Source organism: Armigeres subalbatus, chromosome 2 (genome assembly GCF_024139115.2).
Source record: "Armigeres subalbatus isolate Guangzhou_Male chromosome 2, GZ_Asu_2, whole genome shotgun sequence".
Lineage (NCBI taxonomy): Eukaryota > Metazoa > Arthropoda > Insecta > Diptera > Culicidae > Armigeres > Armigeres subalbatus.
The window spans coordinates 61,480,128-61,502,342 of record NC_085140.1 but is presented as its reverse complement, the minus strand read 5'-3'; the positions used below and the strand labels follow the sequence as shown (position 1 = coordinate 61,502,342).

Here is a 22,215-nt window from a genome sequence, read left to right as displayed (position 1 = left end):
GAAAAATTTACCAGAGGGATGGTTGATACACAAGAAAGCGAACATGTTGCACCTTCATGAAATATTTCAGATGCAATGTATCATTCGGCGTGAGAACTGAAGAAGCTTAATAAACCAGTAGAAGCTTACATAAGGAAATGTGTTTACAGGTTCCATCAACGATTAGTTAGTTGAAATGGTTTCACAATGGCAGTCGGGGTATGGCATCCACCCGCTGACGGGTCTCGCCTATTACTCTACTATTATAATCGAATACAACAAGAGACGCGTCCACGTTCCGACACGTGGGTAGTAGAAGAAAATAAAAGTCAATCATATTCAGACCCCATTGTACTCTTGTGCTGTGCGGTTGTATTTTCTCTTTGCTGAAGGAAGTTTTTAATACTACACGAAGCTATTTTAATTTCCATAAATTGGCTTGGTAGTCACATGGCTACAGCTTCTGTCTCATACGCAGGAGGTTGTGGGTTCAATTCCCGATTCGTTCCGTTCTCCTACCTTGCACTCATGTTCTAGCTTTCTCAGTTCAGTTGCTTTATCCTATCTATCACATTGGCAGCTCGATAACCAAGACGAACCTCTGCTTCTTGAACCTAACCCAAAAAATTCCAATAAAATCCCATATGAACTCGTGGCAAGTGCAGAGGTATATTCAGCTTGTAGTGGGCGAGTGATTGCACAATCATTTCTTCTCCTTCCATACATTAACTCGCATTCTGACGTGGCAGGCGCCAGTATAACCTAACAAATGAGATCACCAGTACTTGTACTTTGAAGATGAATGCTAGTCCCAAGCAAACATCTGTTGGTTCTCTGTGCAAGAACCGCTGATCTGGTCATAACGGAGTAGCAACTACGGGCAGTCAGTCATGCTCAAGCTCAAGCTATCCGAAGCTATTTTAATTTCCACAGTGCTTCTCGGCGCTTTTTGTGTCTATCTTGTGCCTTCGTTTTACGTTGTACCCGTTTGCGGAAGTAAAATTCCGACAAGCGGTCTGAAAAAATATATCTCTTAGAAAGACACGTCTCCATAAACAAGAAGGGGGGATCTCTGAATTCTCTACTTCCTTCAAAGAAACAAGGACGGTGCCTAAGCGCGGAAAAATAGAAGAAAACTGGATAATTCAGACATTCCTTCTCACCCTAATATTGCAAACAATTCTCTCCAGTCGAACGATCTGAGCGATCAGTTCGAATTGATCCATGATGAAAATGAGCAAATTTAATCTACCATCATGAGACAAAAGAGAGTATTCCGCCAATTCATTATGGGTGGCTTCACACAAAAGTAGGTTTCACATCATTTCTGCAATATTTCACACTTTTTTCGAAGACTAATGTAACGGTCTGGTAAGGACTGTATCGAAAATAAGTTATGCATATTATTTTTTTCGAATAAAATTTATTTTAAATTGCCTAACAATGTATGTTAATAAATATTGCACTATTCTAACATTTATCCAAGCATTTTTCTCCTAGTCTCAAATCGGCATAAAATTGCTTCGCACATTGATTACTTTCTGGTCATATTCCGTCACATGATCTTGATTGTTTTTCTTTTACTGACAGGTTGCTGGTCAAAAACTGGTCGCCGTAGAGTTCCATGTAGGTATTCAGTAACAAATTTTTCTAGCTTTGTTTTGCAACGTGCCAATTTGAGTTATAATAATTGGAGGATAATATTGTAACGCAGCAAAAAAGCAGGAAGTGATCATAATAATCGGATGGGCGAAGCTCTATGTGAGTACTGCTGGCGTAATGCAAACAGCTGTTAAATTCGGAGCCCTTCCAATATGCCAAATATTCCATCCCACGTAGCTTACGATGGATTTCAGAAGGCAACTGCATATTATCCAACATTTGCGAAATTTTAATAGATTGTTGCGATGACAATTTCGTTTCATAGCCCGAAGTTCCATCTCTCCACCCAAGAAGCGAACGTTTCATGACACCCAGGTCAATCTAGTGCAATCGATCTCCCACGATAATGTCTTCAGTCAGGTTTAGCCTCGGTATCTTCAATAAAGATGTAACAGCCTTTTGATGTTGCTTGTATGCATTTTGCCTAAACTTTTCATCTGTTCGTTTTACCGATGTGAGTGAACACAACTGTCCGGGATTCAGGAGAGTATTCGCCCTCTCCCTCGCACTGGAGACATACATTTTTGAGTTGAAGTTAGCCACATCTGTGAAATTGTTTTTTTGCTAATACAGTGAACTCTCTCTAACTCGATGTTCTGTAACTCGATATTTTCTCCAACTCGATGAAATTCAAAGTCCCTTGGATTTTGCATACTGCGTTACCTCCGTAAGTCGATACCTCCCTTACTCGATATTCTCTAAGTCGAAGTAATTTCTCGAAGCATTTTCACCTCGCTAACTCGATGTTGTCAGAATCAGTTCACATGCACAATAAATACGTTTGGCCGAAAAGTTCAAAAAAACTTATATTGTAAGTAATGAGTAATAAGAATTACATGAAGTGTGCAGCGAGAGGTGAGAAATGGGACATTTCGCACAACTCATAATAAGTAATAGGAAGTAAATAGTTAAAAGTGATAAGTTAAAAGTGAAAAGTGAGAAATGAGAAGTAGGAATTGAGAAGTGAAATATGAGAAATTTAAGAAGTGGGAACTATGAAGTGAAAAATGAAAAGTGAGAAGTGAAAAGTGAAAAATGAGAAGTGGAAAGTGAGAAGTAAAAAGTGAGAAGTGAAGCGAAAGGGAGAAGTAAAAAGTGACAAATGAGAAGGTAAAAGTGAGAAGTGAAAATATAGAAGCGAAAAATAGAAGTGAGAATGGATTTATTTGAACTGAGAAGCGAGAAATGAAACGTGAGAAAAGAAAAGTAAAAAGGGAAAAGTATGAAGTAAAAATTGAAAAGTGAAAAGTAAAAAGTGAGAAGTAAGAATTGAGAAGTGAAAATTTAAATTTAGAAAAGAGCAATTTGAGAAGTGAGAACTGTGGAGTGAGAATTGAAAGTGAGAAGTGAAAAGTGGGAAGTGAAAATGAAAAATGAGAAGGGAAAAGTAAGAAGTCAGAAATGAGAAGTAAGAAGTTAAAGATAAGAAGTGAGAAGTGACAAATTCGAAGTGAGAATTGTGAAGTGAGATATGGGAAATGAAAAGTGAGAAAACAAAAGAAAAAGTGAAAAGAAAATTGTGAGAAGTGAAAAGAATGAACTATACTAAATATAATAGCCCTGTTTGTCTGTCCGGTGACTAACCAACCAGACGCAGCACGCGGGGAAATTTTCACAAAAAACAAAATATTTGACACTTCAATTCTTTTTTACTATCAGATGCAGAAAACAAAACCAGTGACAACCTTAGACAAGCAGACACAGCTTTTGATGAAAAAAATCACAGACTACAGACGTTGAAAATTCAGTTTTTTTTAAATGCATGAATTAATGAAAAGTTTATATAAAAAAAACACTTGCCACGGGCGCTACTGCGTCCACAAATAAACTAGTGAACTAAGAAGTAAGAATTGAGAAGTGAAAAGTGAGAGGTCAGAGGTTAAAAAGTAAAAAGTTTGAGAAGTGAAAGGTAAAAAACGAGAATAGAAAAGTGAGAAGTACGAAACGAGAAGTGAGATAAGCGAAGCGATAATTGAAAAGTGAGAAGGGAAAAGTGAGGAGCGAGAAGTGTGAAGTGAATGGTGAGAAATGAGAAGTACAAAGTGCGTAGTGAGAAGTGAGAAATGAAAAATTAAAAGAGTGAAGTGGGAAGTGAGAAGTAAGAGGACCAAGTAGTGAGAAGTAAGGAGTGAGGTGAAAATTGGATTTATTTTCTTTATTCCTTCTCCTTCCTTTCTGCTTTCATTTAGAAAATAGAAGTGGAAAATTTGTGAAGTAAGAGCTGCGGGGTGGAAGTGAAAGGAAAAAGTGAGAAGTGCTGATTCCGAACATTTCACACTTCTCAATTCTTACTTTTCACTATTCATTTCGAACATCTTACTTCTCACTTCACTTAATACGGAAATCAATTTTAACTATACGGCCAAACAGCATTCGGCCAAATGGCATCCTGCAAATGATCCTGAACCATATTTCTACATGTTATGAAAAGTGTTTGATATTTTGGAAGAAAAATATAAATATGTTCTCTATCTCGATACCTCCCTAACTCGATGGTCTCTTCAATATCAAGTAAGGGAGAGTTCACTGTATGTATTAGGATAAGTCAAATTGACTGATTCAAATAGTCTTATGGCAATAAAGTGGGAGTCATGTCAACTAGCTAGTGTTTCAAAGTAAGGTTGAGAAGTTATAGTCAGCGGATGGTAAGGGTTCTAATACTGAAAGCAAAACGACATTCTGCACAATTTAAACATTTTCTTTCCACAACCCAGCAATACCTACAGATCTATTGGATTGTGGTGGGGGTGCTTGTGGGATACCATTACTCGGAACATTTTTTTGTGTTTCATGTGTTTCAACAAATGAGTTTTTCAGAACAAGCATCTTCTTAAAGTTCTCCTTCTCATGATCAAGTTTCTTTTTACGCCGGTTTAATTCACTGATATCTGCCGTCGATTCTCCAGATAAATCGTCAAGCACACGCTTCGCTGCTCCGAAAGGCGATACGGAATTTTGTTTCACTACGCATTTGAATTTGGATCCAAGACTTTTTCGGACAGCTGTTTTCGTCATGGAGTATTTTTTCCTGCTCTGCAATGCTTTTCACATTCGGTCAGAGCACAATGTTCCCATTGTGTGAGGTTCGCAACCACTTATCAGGAACGACTTAAAGCTCCTTACATCTCCGAGCGTTGACGGTTTCCACGACGGCGAATGGCATTCTGTGAATTAAAAGAGGTAATTAATCACCAGTCATCAATTTTCCATGCTTTTACTAACCTGTACGAAAGAATCCTGTCTGCAACTATTTTTGCGCATCTGTTATAAAGAACAAAACAAAGTGAATAGTCAAACTTTTCAAAGCCTTCACTCAGGTTTGCATGAACTATTTATGAACATTCTGCTTTAATTAACTGATGGTGAACATTGATACCAGTGTGTTAGATATCGTAATATTGTGAAAGTGAAGGCTGGCAGTCTGACATTCTACTCTCTTAGTAGAGCCGGGAGACACAGGGTGACACTCGAAACGGCCATTAGGCTAGGCTGTCTTCCGTCCCCTAAAACCATGGCGGGCCTTGTAGCTGTTCAATCCTGCCACCAACATTTGCCTGCTGGGTGGGAGTAGGCTTAGATGCCCTTTCCTGACTTGCGCTGATCTGGCTCTGAACACGTAAGTGTTAATCCTTGCATGGCCTCCCTGCATGCCATAAGGCATGCAAAGATAACCATGGGATCATTAAAGGCGACAATTCTTATGGTTTGTACTAAGCGTAAAAACGACACCACACTTATAAGAAACGCGACGCGAGACAAGACATAACACTTATAGTTCTTACAATCGTCAACTATTTGAAATTTACCTTCTCTGTCGTCCGGTTTTGGGTGCGATGTCACCCCTCATCAGGACAATTGCCAACTGGTTACGATTCATATGTTGTTCGTACACGTCCGAAAGAGAGAGAAACTATTTTATTTTGTTGGCAAGGCTGAAGAGACACGATACTATAGGTCGTCCTCGTTCATCAATGGTCTCGTGGTATTTGTAATGTACATTGATTCCCATGCGTTGAGGCTCGATACATTTCTGACCGTTTTTATTGATTTTGCGTTCACCCAGTTAATGCTGTGACCACTATTCCTGAGTGTGCTGCCACGCTGGATTCGTTCGCTTTCCATGTGTCTACTGCGTTCCTGTGTTCTCGAAGACGAACCATGATCTTGCGGCGTGTTTGACCAATATAAACGGCTGAACAGTCTTCGCAAGGAATCTGATAAATTCCGGACTGTTCATCCGAAGGGATCCTGTCTTTTAACCTTTTGTCTGTGCTCTGGGGTCAATATGACCCCAGGCCACTTAGAGTGGCTGCCATTTTTTTTAGTTTTCAACCGATTCTCCTAATTTTTGGTAGTTTGGTAAAACTCGCCGAGATCTGTCTCCTAGGTGCAAATTCGCTTGAAAAATCTTGAAAATATTCGCTACAGTGTACTTTTTTCAAAAAACTTACGTTGTCTGTGCTCTGGGGTCAAATTGACCCCAAATTGAAATTGCTATAACTTTTTTAATGTTTGGCCGATTTTGGATTTTTGGGGCTGTTTCGAAAGATAATTTAATCATCTTTCAAATCGTTACCAAAGATTGGCTATAAGTGGGCGGGTACATCGCGGGGAGGGATTTTCGTAAAAAGGGTACAAAAACAGTGATTTTTTATGCTTATTTTACTTATATCTGAAAATCCTACCCATTTTGAACTACACCTTTTCGAAAAGGTTAAGCAGGAAGGCGTGTGCTTTCACATGAGGCATTGATTAGTTTAGAGCTTGGCCGCTAGGTGGTGCTATATTTGAATTCATCATTTTAGACTACTCAAGTAATTCCGATAGTTGGAATTTTCCTCATTGTAAATATTCTTATCGCACAAATTTGAAATTTGTAAAGATGACGTCTTTAACAACGTTTGTCTGGTGGGAATGGACTGTCATGTGACGGAATAAATAATTAGGAAATTTACAATTAGGCGGCGCTAGTGTACTTGCAATATTCTTGCATATATGAAATATTACTTTAGCTCGAGATCCCTCATACCTACACCCAAGTTGTATTCGGCAACATTATTAAGGATGTCCAGGACTACAAAGCGGTGCTCAATATAATGAGCACTTTTTCCAAGATGCGGCGCTAGTGAGCTGTTATATTTGAGTATATTGTTCCATGTGAGATCTGATGTATTTTGGTTTGTAGCATTTTTGGCAAACATGAATGTTGTGGTAGAGTTCATCAAAAGTTTTCTTTGTATTCAACCTGCTCCAGCGATGCTGCAAATAATAGAATGTGTTCACAGAATATGTTTTAGGTCATCCAAGAAAACCCTGGAATTAAGGCTTTTGGGTCTACATGCGTAACCAAAGATCAGCCAATTTGCCGCCTATTTGTAAAATTCCCAATTATTACTTCCGTCACAAGACAGTCCATTCCCACTGGAAGATCTTTGTTCAAGACGCCATTTTAACAAATTTTAAATTTGTGCGATAAGAATATTTACACTGAGGAGAATTCTATATATCGGAATATCTTGAGTAGTCTAAAATAATGAATTCAAATATATCACCACCTGGCGAAAAGTTCCAAACTTATCAACGCCTCATGCCGAAGCACACGCCTTCCTGCATAATCTTTTTAAAAAAAGGTGCAGTTCAAAATGGGTAGGATTTTCGGATATAAGTAAAATAATCATGAAAAATCACTGTTTTTGTACCCTTGTTCACTAAAACCCCTCCCCGCGATGTACCCACCAATAGTCAATCTTTGGTTACGATCTGAAAGATGATTAAATTATCTTTCGAAACAGCCCCAAAAATCCAAAATCGGCCAAACAATAAAAAAGTTATAGCAATTTCAATTTGGGGTCAATTTGACCCCAGAGCACAGACAACGTAAGTTTTTTTGAGCACAGACAGAAGGTTAAATTACACAACAAGTCACGTAATGTGTTTTCACTTTTGTGAACTACTTGTAGCCCATGTCGTCGAAGTGTGGTTTTAATGGGATTCGTCACTTTGGGGAAAAACGGTAAACTGATTCTCCTGTTTTCGTTAATTGCTGGTTCTAGGGTTGTAATATTCTGACGGAGCTTTTTCCGTTCGTGTTTATGGAATATTTTCTCTACAAACTTTTCATCGTACCCATTGACTTCTGCAGCCTTGAGGATTCTTGCTTTTTCCTCAACAAAGTCCACATTCTCCATGGGTATGTTGTAAAGCCGGTGGGCCATGGAATGAAAAGCAGCTTGTTTCTGCGAACCAAAATGGTTGGAGTCGGATGTGATGTATCGGTCAGTCGATGTAGGTTTACGGTAAATTCCAAATTTCACCGTATCGTCATCCTTTCTTGTAATCATCAGATCAAGAAAAGGAAGTTTCCCTTCCATCTCTTTTTCCACGGTGAACTTGATTGTCCTATGTTGTGAATTTAGTAAGGCAAGTGTTTGGTCTAGGTAGCGTTCTTTGACTGGTGCAAAAATAAGTGAAATGTAGTGAACAACATTGAAAGTGCCATCCAATACGACAACCACGCGTACAAATCGGCTGCTCGCTACAGTGTAAAGCAATGCATTCAGCGAACGATGGAAAAGCACAACCGTCAAAATCACTCCAATTTCGATACCTGGTGCACGATCAGGCTATTGAAAAGTAGGGATGTGATCTGTATATGAAATTCGTCACTGTTTCACTACCGGGTCCAACGTCGGAACCGGTTTAAGTTTCTTCTATTTCCCGTTGCAACTTGGCACTAAAACACGTATGTTTGCATTCCACTAAACACTTTATTCCCCCAGTTAATCATAATAGCGAGAAAACAAATCGTTTAATTTCCACCTTTGCACTATTCAATTTTATTAAAAACTCGCCGCGACGACAACAGCTGTGCCGTGTGATACAAACCGAACTAACTCGCCAGACGTAAACAACCTTTTCCTCTCGTTAACTCAGCTGTGCTGGACGCATTCGGCTTAACCAACACACACTCGGTTATTGCTTCTCTTCAAACTTTCTGCTCTCTGCTATCCACAACTGATTACTATTAGTGTATAGGTCATTGCGCGCAGCAAACCTAACCTCACTATTTTGACAGGTACTGGTCCTGTTGTTTACGTTTCGGACTTAGAATTTTTTTGATCCAAATTAAATCTGCATATTTCACGATGTTGAAGACATTCCGTACATTCCGCATTCAAATATTGGTAATTATCGATAAGCTTAGGTAATTAACGATCAGAAAATCCAAAGAATGATAGAAGTATCTCAAAATTAAAATAAAGTCGTCTGTAAACAACAGGACCAGTACCTGTCAAAAGTCGTGTGTGACGTCACTGTGCAATGGAGTATTGTTGTTTACGCCTGGCTGTATCTACAGCATATGACTCATCCAGTCTTCCTTAGGGTGATTCAAAATTCAACTTAACAATCTAAATCAATTTGATTCAAATACTGAACATACCGGCCGTCTGAATTTTGACCGTAATACCTAAAGTTTCTACATTCGCTTCGTTTATTTCAACATTTCTTGCTTTCTACGCTGTTTCTCCCATCTATACTTCTGCCTCTACTATATATCCACCTCTCGTTTCTTCTGTCTTCTTATCTTCTGTCTGTACTCCTCTTCTTCTTTTGTCTCGCCACTTGACTTCTGCCTCTACTGGAATATTCGTCGATTGTCTCGCCACCTATCTTCTGTTTCTAGTTGCCTACTTCGTCTCATCACATGTCTTCTGTCTCGCCACCTATCTTCTCTTTTCGTTGCATGTGTTGTCTACTCCTGTTCATAGACGGATCTCTCTCCGCCGGGATTCGGTTGATTCCAGCACCGTCTACGTCCGTATCAGCCATCTGGAAAACCAACTTGATCAAACTCCGACCGATTGGGAATGAATTGAAATTGGAATCGAGATACTTAACTGTGACCCGAGGCCTGAGCCCCGGGTGGACGTGACATCGCCTTATTGCTGGAACCACCTACTCCTGCTGCTGCTGTCAATATTGTTGATAGACGGATCTCTCTCCGCCGGGATTTTGTTGATTCCAGCACCGTCAACGTCCGTATCAGTCATCTGGAATACCAACTCGATCAAACTCCGACCAATTGAGAATGAAAGTAAATTGGAATCGAGATACTTAACTGTGACCCGAGGCCTGAGCCCCGGGTGGACGTGACATCGCCTTATTGCTGGAACCACCTACTGCTGCTGATGATGTTGCCGGATATCAACCAATTGAACCACCGGCTGATTGGTTCTAGCTTGATGCTCCAATAGAGCCCTCCTCGTTGCTCTGAGTCGATGCTGCGACAACGTTGTTTCTGTTTGATCGTCACCTGTTGACGAGCCGGCCGCCATTCTATGTGGTGGGGACGATGTCGTATCGACTTCCACTGGTAACAAGCAGAGCTTGGAAATCGCTCGCTTGTACGTTCCTTTTGCTGTACGCACTGTCGCCACTCGTACTAAACCATCTGCTCCAGGGTGAACGTCGATGACCCTTGCTAACGGCCACGTCAATGGGGGCAGGTTGTCTTCTTTGACGACTACTATAGAGCCGACTACTAGATTTCGGGTTGCGGTAGACCATCGGTAGCATTGCTGCAGCGAAGAAAGGTATTCGCTGTGCCAGCGCTTCCAGAAGTGCTGGGCTATCTGCTGCATGTGTTGCCAGCCGGTAAGTCGGTTCGGTGGAGCTGCTGTCAGGTCAGGTTCGGGCATAGCGTTCATCGGTCGGCCGATAATGAAATGACTGGGAGTTAGTGCTTGAAGGTCCGACGGATCCATTGACAATGGAGTGATTGGTCGGGAATTAAGGCACGCTTCAATTTCGGCAAGTACTGTTTCAAATTGCTCCTTGTTCAGCTGGGCCTTACCAACAATGCGACGCAAGTGGAATTTTGTTGACTTGACACACGCTTCCCATAAACCACCGAATGACGGAGATCTTGGCGGAATGAAGTGAAAGCGAATGCCGTTTGATTCACAAAAACAGAGGATTTCCTTTTTGTGATTTTGTGAGATGAATAGCTTGCGTAGTGCTTCCAGTTGTGTGCTCGCTCCTCGAAAGTTCTTCGCATTGTCGCAATAAAGGTTCGCCGGCTTTCCCCGACGTGAGATGAATCTCTTGAGAGCTGCCACAAAGGCTGAAGTGGTCAAACTCATTACCAGCTCAAAATGGGCCGCCTTTGTGGCAAGGCAGACGAAAATGGCAATGTATCCTTTGACTTGCTGAGAAAAGCGTACTCCAGATCGCAGATACATTGGACCTGCAAAGTCCACTCCAACACTCTCGAATACGAAATTGCCGGTTACTCTATCGTGTGGGAGGTTTCCTATTAGCTGCTGCAATACTTGTGGCTTCGCTCTGGTACAGGTGACGCATGAATGAACTATTCTACGTACCATAATGCGGCCGCCTAGGGGCCAGAATCGTTGTCGCATAGTTGAAAGCAAGAGCTGTGGTCCCCCGTGTAGCGTTTTATAGTGCTCCGCCCAGGCAATGAGATTTGTGAAATGATGTTTGCCAGGCAGAACAAGAGGGAACTTTGCGTCGATGTCGATCTCTGCGTGGTGCAATCGTCCTCCTACACGAATAAGACCGTCAACAATCCTCGGCTTCAAGAAACGGAGTTTCGATGATCGGGGAACTGGCTTATTTTCACGGAGGGCAGCAAACTCACTAGGAAAGTATTCTTCTTGGACTTGCTTCACTAGTTTCAGCATTGCTTCATTTTTCTCCTCGATGGTTAGGGGTCCAGTTTGGCGTAGATTGGGTGCGCACCGACAATTTAATGCAAATCGTAATCCCCAGGCGGCAAAATTCAACAAACGCCTCAAAGTTGAAAATCTGACAAATACGTCCTGCTCAACGTCTACTGAAACCGCCGGGAAAGCAACAGCATTCTTCGCTTCATACTCCATAAATTCCTGAACGTTGGGTTTGTTCGGCCATTCTCCATCGACCGTAGCTAGCCAGCCTGGACCATTCCACCAAAGAGAGGACTTGGACAAGGTGGCTAAATCCAAACCTCTAGAGACGATGTCGGCTGGGTTATCTTCACTTGGAACATGGTTCCAAGTAGCTTGTGGCGTTAGTTCTTGAATTTCTGCAACTCGATTCGCCACGAATGTCTTCCACGAGGAAGGTTGTGAAGCCAGCCAACTTAGAACAACTGTTGAATCTGTCCACAAATAAATAACTGCCTTGATCTCAACGCTGTCAAGAAATTTCTCAAGAAGGTGGGCAAGCAGTAGTGCTGCACACAACTCCAAGCGTGGGATAGATTTGCTGTCTATCGGGGCTACTCGGGACTTAGCTGATAGTAGACGCACTGTGCAAAATCCATCTGGTGTTATGGAGCGAATGTATAGGCAGGCGCCATAAGCTGCTTCGGACGCATCACTGAACCCATGCAGTTCATAAGTATTTGCGTTTCTCATAGGGAGAACGAAACGTGGAACGCTGACTTGTCCTAGGTGTGCCATTTGTTGCTGATACTCGCGCCATTCCAGCTGTACAGCTGAAGGAAGAGGTGTATCCCAATCAATTTGATGCTTCCACAACGCCTGCATGAAAATCTTTGCCTTAACAATCGCTGGACTGATTAGCCCTAGTGGATCGAACAAACTTGCCAGCTGAGAGAGAACGATGCGCTTAGTTATGGTGTCCGTCGGTATCCACTTCGGTTGTTTGAATCGTAGTTCATCTCGTAAGGTATCCCACTGCAGTCCAAGCGTAGTAACGGAGCTCTCGTTGTCCAGATCGAGTGTGGTTGTCTTTTCATGAAACTCCAATGGTATATCCGACAAAACTTCACTACTGTTCGAAGCCCATTTTCTAAGGGAAAATCCTGCTGACTCCACCATTCCGGTAACTTGCTTGAGGATGGCCTTCAATTCCTCTGCACTACTGCTACCAGCCAACATGTCATCCACGTAGAACGATTTCCGAACAACTGGTGCTGCATCCGGGAAATTTTCAGCTTCATCGTCTGCAAGTTTCTGCAACACTCGGGTAGCTAGGAAAGGGGCACAGTTCGTCCCATACGTGACCGTCAAAAGTTGGTAGACCTTGATCGGTTCCTCCGTAGAGAAACGGAACAAAATTCGCTGTAACGGCTGATCAGCTCGGTGGACGAGAATTTGGCGATACATCTTGGAGATATCTGCTACAGCGACGAAAGCGTGCATCCGGAAACGAAATACAATGCTGACAAGTGTATCTTGAATTGTCGGTCCCGTTAGAAGAACGTCATTGAGCGAAAGGCCGGACTTAGACTTGCAGGAAGCATCGAACACAGTTCTCAACTTCGTCGTTGAACTCTCCGGCTTGAGTACGGCGTGATGCGGGAGAAAATACTGCAGATCGGCATGCAACTCATCAACCTTTACTTCTCGCATGTGGCCGAGTGCTTCATACTCACGAATGAACTCGTGGTATTGTAGCTTCAACTCTGGATTGGCATCTAGCCTGCGCTCAAGAGAATTGAATCGACGTTCGGCGTTGTACCGATTGTCTCTCAGTTGACTAATCAACTCTTTCCGGCGTGGAAGCTTGACAACGTATCGACCTTCAGAATTTCGTACCGTAGTGTCGAGAAAAAACTGTTCACAGGCTCGCTCTTCTGGCGACCAACCTTGCAAGTCGTGGCACGTCTCCAACTGCCAAAATCGTTTTACCAATTCCTCCAGTGGACTCGACTGTTGCAGATTGCATACTGTTTGTTGGGACAGTCCTTGACCGCACGCTCCGGTCACGACCCATCCGAGCGCAGTGTTCTGAAGAAGCGGACGGTCGCAACCGAGCTCTATTCGACCGTATTGTAGAATCTTGAAGAAGTGTTCTGCACCGATGATCAAGTCCACGGAGTTTGTGTTACAGAACGTTGGATCAGCCAAACAAATGTGTTCTGGAATATTCCATCCAGTTATGTCCACGTTGTGAACTGGTAATCGTGCAGTTACATGCGGTAAAACGAACAGTCGTAGTTTAATCTTGAAGTCGGAGTGGAGGGAGAATATATCGGCCGTTACGAAATGAGTAACATGGGCCGACGCTTGTCCAATTCCGGAAACCAGAATCGGAAAGGGAGTTCTTTTTCGGGGTAGACACAGCTTCTGTACAAGATCGTACGAAATGAAATGGCACTGTGAACCTGAGTCCAGCACACTCCGAACGATGGATTTATTCCCTTGGCGTCTACCATGTTGACAAACGCAGTTGGCAACAAAACTGCTGATTCACGGCTGTCAAGATGTACAGCTGAACACGAGACGTTGTGTTGACCACTCGATTGCGACGGATTCGACCTTGATCCTTCCGCTTGTTGACCAGCTGGCTGCTGGTTGCCCGACGCGCTGTAGCTGTATTCGACTGGGCTGACTGACTTCCGGAAGACCTTTGCTGGATTGAGCTATTTCGTTGTTGATCAGAACGCGGATCATGTAACAACGTGTTGTGTTTCCTGTTGCACCTGTGGCAACTCCCGGATAGGCACAACCTTGCAGTGTGCTTGGATGTTCTGAGGCAGTTTCCACACAATCCATTCAGGTCAACTAGTTCGTGGCGTTTAGCCAGCGGAAGCCTCCGGAACTCAGGACACTGGAACACATAATGCTGCTGACCGCACTGGTAACAGCTAGATTGTGATAACGACTGACCGGAAGTGGAAGCAATATTAGAATTAACACGGAATTGTACGGATTTCACACTACGATCGGGCTTGCTTGATGACTGCGAAGACTGCAGAACCTTGGCGTACCCCTGCACGAAATTTAACATGACGACGTACGTGGGCATCTCGTCAGCTCTATCGTCGTCCCTCGTGGAACTGCCATCCATCATCAACGGCGTTGCAATAACGATCCCACTCGCGCTTCGTGTTTGGATCGAGTCGAATATACAGGTGGTACACCAAGCTGGAACTCCAACGATCGGTCGGCTCTCCGAGTCGCTTCAAATTCGAAAGGTGCTCTTCGAAGCTGTCGATAACCCGCAACAACTCCTCACAAGACTCCTTCCGCATTGCCGCTGTATCGTATAACGCTTCGAGGTGACAAAAGATTAATCTCCGCTTATTCTCGTATCTCCGACCAAGCAATTTCCACGCTGTCCGATAGCCTTCATCGCTGATCTCGATGTGTCCGATGATTCTGGCCGCATCACCTTGCACTAGCCTCTTTAAATACTGCAGCTTCTCAACGTCGCTTATCTCCTTCCTGTTTGCAACACCCGCCTTGAAGCTGTCCCGAAAAGAGACCCAATCCTCCGGCCGACCACTGAACTTTAACAATGGGATTTCAGGGTACCGGATATGCGATACTGCAACTGAAGACGGCACGGGCGCAGCGGAGGTGGAAGGTTTTGGCAACTTGGACTGAAGAGCGACCTTCAGGGAATAATACTTGCTCTCGAAGAGGTACCTTTCTTCTTTCGTTGAAACTGCTTCCTCCTTCGACGAGTAGGACTCCAACTGTGCGGCGACGTCGAAAAACACGTTGAAGAACTCTTCCAGTTTTGCTAGCCGAACCTGAACCTGACCTTCGTGTTCTTCTGGTTTATATTTTTTCAAAAACATCTCCAGAAGACCCACGGATTCTAGCAGGCTTGCCAAGCGCTGCTTAAGCTTCCCAATAGCCAATTCCCGCTCGCTCATGATTAGAAATACGCTGTTTTTGGTGGACTAGTTTAACCAACACACAACGAAAAGTGCAAGCACGAAACAAATGCACTTGCAGTAGATCAATCATAAAATGAGCAAAGATTTGACCCAACTGTTTCTTCGCAATGATTCCTGTCCGGTACCGGCACTTGTCCACCAGCAGCTCCACCACCTTATTTCCTCCAAGAATTCTTGCTTCTTCTTTCCGGTTCACCGGATTCACTAATTTTATATTTCCTTTCTTTCGAACTTTTCCAATGTTTCAGCTTTTTCAAAATCTTCACTTTCAGACCGTCAATTGGCTAGCCTTTTTCTTCACTTTGCAGTTATTATGATAGTGCAATGGCGCAATTCACACTTTTGTTCTTCACCTCACTTATTATAGTCCCACCTAGTGGGCTTCTTTGCACGGCACTTCTCAAATTTGCAAGGGTTTTCCCGCGCATTCATTCGACTTTTCAGTCAAAATGTACACCCTTCGACGTTGGATCCGGCTCAAAGGACCAAAAAATGTATATGAAATTCGTCACTGTTTCACTACCGGGTCCAACGTCGGAACCGGTTTAAGTTTCTTCTATTTCCCGTTGCAACTTGGCACTAAAACACGTATGTTTGCATTCCACTAAACACTTTATTCCCCCAGTTAATCATAATAGCGAGAAAACAAATCGTTTAATTTCCACCTTTGCACTATTCAATTTTATTAAAAACTCGCCGCGACGGCAACAGCTGTGCCGTGTGATACAAACCGAACTAACTCGCCAGACGTAAACAACCTTTTCCTCTCGTTAACTCAGCTGTGCTGGACGCATTCGGCTTAACCAACACACACTCGGTTATTGCTTCTCTTCAAACTTTCTGCTCTCTACTATCCACAACTGATTACTATTAGTGTATTGTTGTTTACGCCTGGCTGTATCTACAGCATATGACTCATCCAGTCTTCCTTAGGGTGATTCAAAATTCAACTTAACAATCTAAATTAATTTGATTCAAATACTGAACATGATCTATTCGCGGGCCGACAAAGGGAATGCCGTGGTGATTATGGATAGAGAAAATTATGACTCACGCGTACATGCCATGATTGACTCTGGCCCATACGAGGAATGCAAGTTCAAAAACGGCAAACCTAAAGATCCACTAAATAGAATGGTTGAAGAAGCAAATAAAGTTAGACAGAAGGTAGCGCACCTCATGGGGGAAGAAAAACTTGAACGAAAATTTCATGTTCCTAACCCGAAAGTAGCCTCCTTGTACTGTCTACCGAAGATCCATAAAAATCCTGTGGGAATGCGCCCAATTTCGTCGAACATTCGCACCCCTACCGAAAAAATGGCAGCATGGCTTGTGCATGAATTGAAGAGATACCCTGTGACGCACGGAAAAAGTGTAAAAAATTCGGTAGAATTCGTGGAGCAGCTAGAAGGGTTCAAGCTAAGAAGAGGTGAGATCCTGGTGTCGTTTGATGTTACGGCATTATTTCCAAGCGTCCCGGTTCCGGAAGCGCTGCAAAGCCTAAGGAGGCACTTAGAACGCAGTCGAGCTCCACCAAGTCACATTGAAGCATTTCTTTCCGTTGCTCAGGTGTGTATGGACCAAAACTTTTTCGTCTTTAGACAAAAGTTTTACAGGCAAACGTTCGGTCTCAGTATGGGCAGTTAACTCTCACCTTTGCTAGCTGACGTTTTCTTAAGCGAGACTGAGGCTCAGAAAGACAAGCTTTTTCCTCGAGTGTGGCGGCGTTATGTTGATGATATTTTTGCACCAGTCAAAGAACGCTACCTAGACCAAACACTTGCCTTACTAAATTCACAACATAGTACAATCAAGTTCACCGTGGAAAAAGAGATGGAAGGGAAACTTCCTTTTCTTGATCTGATGATTACAAGAAAGGATGACGATACGGTGAAATTTGGAATTTACCGTAAACCTACATCGACTGACCGATACATCACATCCGACTCCAACCATTTTGGTTCGCAGAAACAAGCTGCTTTTCATTCCATGGCCCACCGGCTTTACAACATACCCATGGAGAATGTGGACTTTGTTGAGGAAAAAGCAAGAATCCTCAAGGCTGCAGAAGTCAATGGGTATGATGAAAAGTTTGTAGAGAAAATATTCCGTAAACACGAACGGAAAAAGCTCCGTCAGAATATTACAACCCTAGAACCAGCAATTAACGAAAACAGGAGAATCAGTTTACCGTTTTTCCCCAAAGTGACGAATCCCATTAAAACCACACTTCGACGACATGGGCTACAAGTAGTTCACAAAAGTGAAAACACATTACGTGACTTGTTGTGTAATTTAAAAGACAGGATCCCTTCGGATGAACAGTCCGGAATTTATCAGATTCCCTGCGAAGACTGTTCAGCCGTTTATATTAATCAAATACGCCGCAAGATCAAGGTTCGTTTTCGAGAGCACAGGAACGCAGTAGACACAGGGAAAGCGCACGAATCCAGCGTGGCAGCACACACAGAAAATAGTGGTCACAGCATAGACTGGGTGAACGCAAAATCTATAAAAACGGTCAGAAATGTATCGAGCCTCAACGCATGGGAATCAATGTACATTACAAACACCACGAGACCATTGATGATCGAGGACGACCCACCTATAGTATCGTGTCTCTTCAGCCTTGCCAACAGAATAAAATAGTTTCTCTCTCTTTCGGACGTGTACGAACACCATACGAATCGTAACCAGTTGGACATTGTCCTGATGATAGGTGACATCGTACCCGAAACCGGTCGACAGATAAGGTAAATTTTAACTTGTTGACGATTGTAAGAACTATAAGTGTTATGTCTTGTCTCGCGTCGCGTTTCTTATGAGTGTCATTAAAGGCGACTACTCCAGTAGGATTCGACGGTAGCCTCAAGGGGGACCCATTTACAATGAGTGAAGCAACACAAAATAATTCTTTTGACGATGCGTTAAGCATGGAGGTGTAAGACCCCTTTGTCAAGGGGGTTTTGGTGAGGTCTCCTCCCAGGGAGGCGTAGAGCGGAGTGACGGACGCTGCAACTAGCAGGCCAAAGGCCAAACGTAGTCTGGACGGAGCAGATCGGGGTGCAGAGGAACCAAAAGGGCGTCGATCCGGTGACTTCTCGGCCCAAAAAGGCGAAAGGAACCAACCAAGCGCAAGTCGCCGGGCCGCAAGAGGGTACCAGCCAGGCAAAGTACTCTGAAGTCCTTAAATCGATGCGGGCGGCCGAAAAACTTTCGGCGCTGGGTCAGGAGGTGCGAAGCGTCAGACGTACCAAAACTGATGAAATGATCTTGCTTCTGAAACGCGGAGCGCAGGCTAGTGGGACTGACTACAGGAATCTGACCCAAGAGGTCTTGGGTGATGACGCCGAGGTGAGGTCGTTGGGGGCGGAAGTGACCCTCCGCAAGCAACTGGACAAAGTCACGAACGCGGACGACGTCGTCTCAGCCGTCAGAGACTAGTGCGGTACAGAGGTCGACAAAATCTCCGTACGCCTAAGAGGCGGTCCCTTTGGCACGCGGGTATCCTACCTTAGGTTACCGGTTTCGGAAGCCAAAAAGGTAATGGCGCGAGCGAAGTTGAAGATCGGCTGGTCAGTATGCCAAATGAGCAAACTCCAGCCGCCTTCAGTAGACAGGTGCTATCGGTGCTTAGAGTTGGGACACAAGTCCTAAAACTGTAAGGGCCTAGACTGTAGCAACATGTGTCGTCGCTGTGGTGAGGAAGGGAACAAGGCGCATGAATGCGATAAGGCACCAAAGTGCCTCATCTGCGCCAGCAAAAAACAAGCCTGTAACCACGTTATGGGTGGATCTTCGTGTCCCATTGGAGAGAAAAATAAGAATAAGCCGTGTAGGTAACACAGCTGAATCTTAGCCACTGTGCAACTGTCCAGCAGCTGCTGTGGCAGTCGGTCTAGGAGTCGAGGACCTATGTCGCCCTCTTGTCCGACCCGTACAATGTCCCTGTTGATAACGGCAATTGGGTGGCGGACGGGTCTAGGATGGCGGCTATTTGCACGACGGGACGGTACCCGATCCAAGAGGTAGTACACTCCTCTGCTGAGGGTGTCGCAATAGCCAAGATCAATGGTGTTTTCTATTGTAGCTGCTATGCCCCACCAAGGTGGCCATTAGAACAGTTCAACCAGATGATCGATAGGCTATCGTCTGACCTAGTGGCGCTAGCGAGCTTGACGCAGTGCTAGTCAATGGTGGTTCCGATAGCACGTTCAGAAGGAACGGTCAACCTTCGATCAACCTTCCTCAAGGCTAGACGAAGGATGTCCAACGTGTCCGCACCGAGGATGAAAGAGCGGACCGCCGTGAAGTGTTTCGAGCTGTGTAACTGACCTTTAACAAGGCCATCAAGAGCAATAAGAGAGCGTGTTTCAACAACCTATGCGAAGGATCCAACGCGAATCCGTGGGGTGGCGCCTACAGGATAGGGAGCTCTTGCAGGTCATTAAGGGGAGGAAGTTTTTCAAAGACAAACTACAAAGATTAGATTTTAATACCGCGAAGGGTTTCATTGCACAAGCGTATTTTTTTCAAATCGCATATCGTTTATAGTTTAAACTGCAAATATTCCTGCACAAAGAAACATCCTGCTTCCATTCTTGGTAGTTGTACAGTACTTTTTTTTCGTATATTTATTTGGTAGGCACTCTGTGTTCTCAACCGCTACTGTACCGTGATCTACTGTGGTATTCTGCTGCACAGAATCCACACAGAATCTATTTTTAGATATCCCTGATTCGTTATTGTTGTCGTTTGCCGGTTCATCCGCATTGTGAGTCCATTGTGTCCATTTGTCCGTATGGTATATCTAATGATCGTTGCTTTGTCCGGTTGCCATTTATCGAGGATCGTTGAAGGAATGCCTCCGAGAAGAACAGTTTTGTCAGTCGTCATCAGGCAGCCGTGTCGGTTAGGCGCGTCTCCCAAAATGCCACCGTACGAACTGCGCTTTCGGCGACTGACAAGGGTTTTTGTGGAGGGGCTGGGAATCGAACCCATGACCATTCGCTTATAAGGCGAACGTGTAGCCAACTACGCTACGGGATCCCCCTAGTTGTACAGTACTATATTGGAATCTTAAGGTACCGTCAATAAATTACGTAATGATTACCGATTACATTACTGCGTACTAAGGATCCAGGAACAATATACTTAATCATTTTATCGATTAGTCATCGTTATTAGCACAGATCTGTTAAAACTATTAAGAAATTTAGATTTCAAAACCAAGCAACATTCCCATGATGACTGCTTGTATTGTGACAGGTGACCGGCAACCCGCTACATTTTTATTTGGTCTTTTGAAAATGAAAATGCAACTTTTTTCGCTTTCACATGGCGATCACGAAAACTACCAGTACTGGTAGTCATAAACATCGCATCGCGGTAAAGTGTGATCGAAGCTTACGAGGGCGGCCGTATGGAAGAAGACTTTATGATCGTCACTCTGTTGTCGATCTCAAGAAAGCAAAATGCTTTGAAAAAAATTCGGAAGATCTTGCAGAACAAAGCATCATGCGTTGAGACGGAACGAGAGTCTCTTTCTGTTATGGTCGAAGTGTCGAACACATTGTAATATTTCATAATCAATACTAAACATTACCATTGTTAATAATAAGTTCCACCAATAGTCACCAAAACTACTGCTCTCTATTTTCACTCTACATTGACACTCAATGCACGCCTATTTCAAACTACTCACTTCCTGATCTACACTGTTATTCTAGAATACCACACACATCACATTTAATTCTCGCTTAACTTTTCAAAAGGTCCTAAGTAACATTTTTTTCATGAATGAATTTGAATAGCGCAATCAACAGAACAACATGAAAGCTATTGATTGCAGTATTCAAATTAATTCATGAAAAAAATGTTACTTAGGTCCTTTTGAAAAGTTAAGCGAGAATTCATACTTTCTAACATACTATTTTCAAACATAGTTTCGTCCATCCATCAAATAAGAATCCCTAGGGCGTTTTAATTTAGTTTCTAGTTTTGCTGCATCTTCTTCTTCTTCTTATTGGCATGACATCTTCCACTGGAACCTTACCGCCCCCCAGCATAGTGCTCATTTAGCACTACCACAGTTGTTAACTGCGAGGTTTCTAAGCCGAGTTACCATTTTTGCATTCGTATATCATGAGGCTTATACAACGATACATATTACATTAGGGTGGTTCAAAAAATCGATTTTGCTCCACAGCGCTCATCTGATTCATTTTTGGTAATACTAATTATTGGAACGATGTTTTAATATGCGGTTTTCGCTGCGTGAAAGCTCTTGAATATTCCTTTTAGCTATGTATGTTTTCTTTTATCCTGCACCTAATGAGGAAGCGTCATTATCAGTATAAGGAAAAAATAAGTTTCCTCATTCTAATTTGCATACAAACTTGAATCGGCTTGTGCTAAATCAGTTGTTATCCAAATGAGCTTAAATTTTCATAGGATACTCAGAACATGATAAAAAATCAGATGAGCGCTGTGGAGCAAAATCGATTTTTTGAACCGCCCTAATGTGTATATGTCCAGGAAAGTCGAGAAAATTTCTGACCTGAAAATTTCCTAAACCGGACTGGGAATAAAACCCAGCCACCTTCAGCATGGTTTTGCTTCGTAGCCGTACATCTTACCGCACGGCTAAGGAAGGCCCCGTAGTTTTGCTACATACACCTATACTGCCGCTAACCGCAAGTCAGACTTATCTGTATATGGACGCCATATCCAGATAAGTCTGACTTGCGGTTAGCGGCAGTATACAAATAATGTTGAAATTTTTTAGCGTTCTGTACACATCATAAGGACATACACTATGTAAATGACTTCAATCGATTTATAAAAAAATACGGACGACGAACCCTCAGATCGTAAAATCCAAATTTGGTGACAAGTCATCGTGATCTCAAAAT

The 22,215-nt window shown here is 43.2% G+C and overlaps 2 protein-coding genes across 2 annotated transcripts; both read right to left on the bottom strand.

Annotated features, from left to right (window-relative positions):
• Positions 1-9,818: 9,818 nt before the first annotated feature.
• On the bottom strand, positions 9,819-14,421 carry LOC134208994 (uncharacterized). Its single transcript, XM_062684972.1, has 2 exons — positions 14,323-14,421; positions 9,819-13,739 (listed from the first exon to the last, which is right to left on the bottom strand). The coding sequence occupies exons 1-2, from the start codon at positions 14,419-14,421 to the stop codon at positions 9,819-9,821; spliced, it is 4,020 nt and encodes a 1,339-aa protein (XP_062540956.1).
• Positions 14,422-14,431: 10 nt separating this feature from the next.
• On the bottom strand, positions 14,432-15,277 carry LOC134208993 (uncharacterized). Its single transcript, XM_062684971.1, has one exon. The coding sequence runs from the start codon at positions 15,275-15,277 to the stop codon at positions 14,432-14,434; it is 846 nt and encodes a 281-aa protein (XP_062540955.1).
• Between the last annotated feature and the right edge of the window lie 6,938 nt (positions 15,278-22,215).

What these genes read in the sequence shown, in the direction of transcription:
- LOC134208993 (XM_062684971.1), bottom strand. Translation starts at nt 15,277, where the DNA reads ATGAGCGAGCGGGAATTGGCTATTGGGAAGCTTAAGCAGCGCTTGGCA.
- LOC134208994 (XM_062684972.1), bottom strand. Translation starts at nt 14,421, where the DNA reads ATGCCCACGTACGTCGTCATGTTAAATTTCGTGCAGGGGTACGCCAAG. An exon ending in CCGATCGTAGTGTGAAATCC is followed by an intron (nt 13,740 to 14,322) that starts GTACAATTCCGT and finishes GATCTTGTACAG; the next exon opens with AAGCTGTGTCTACCCCGAAA.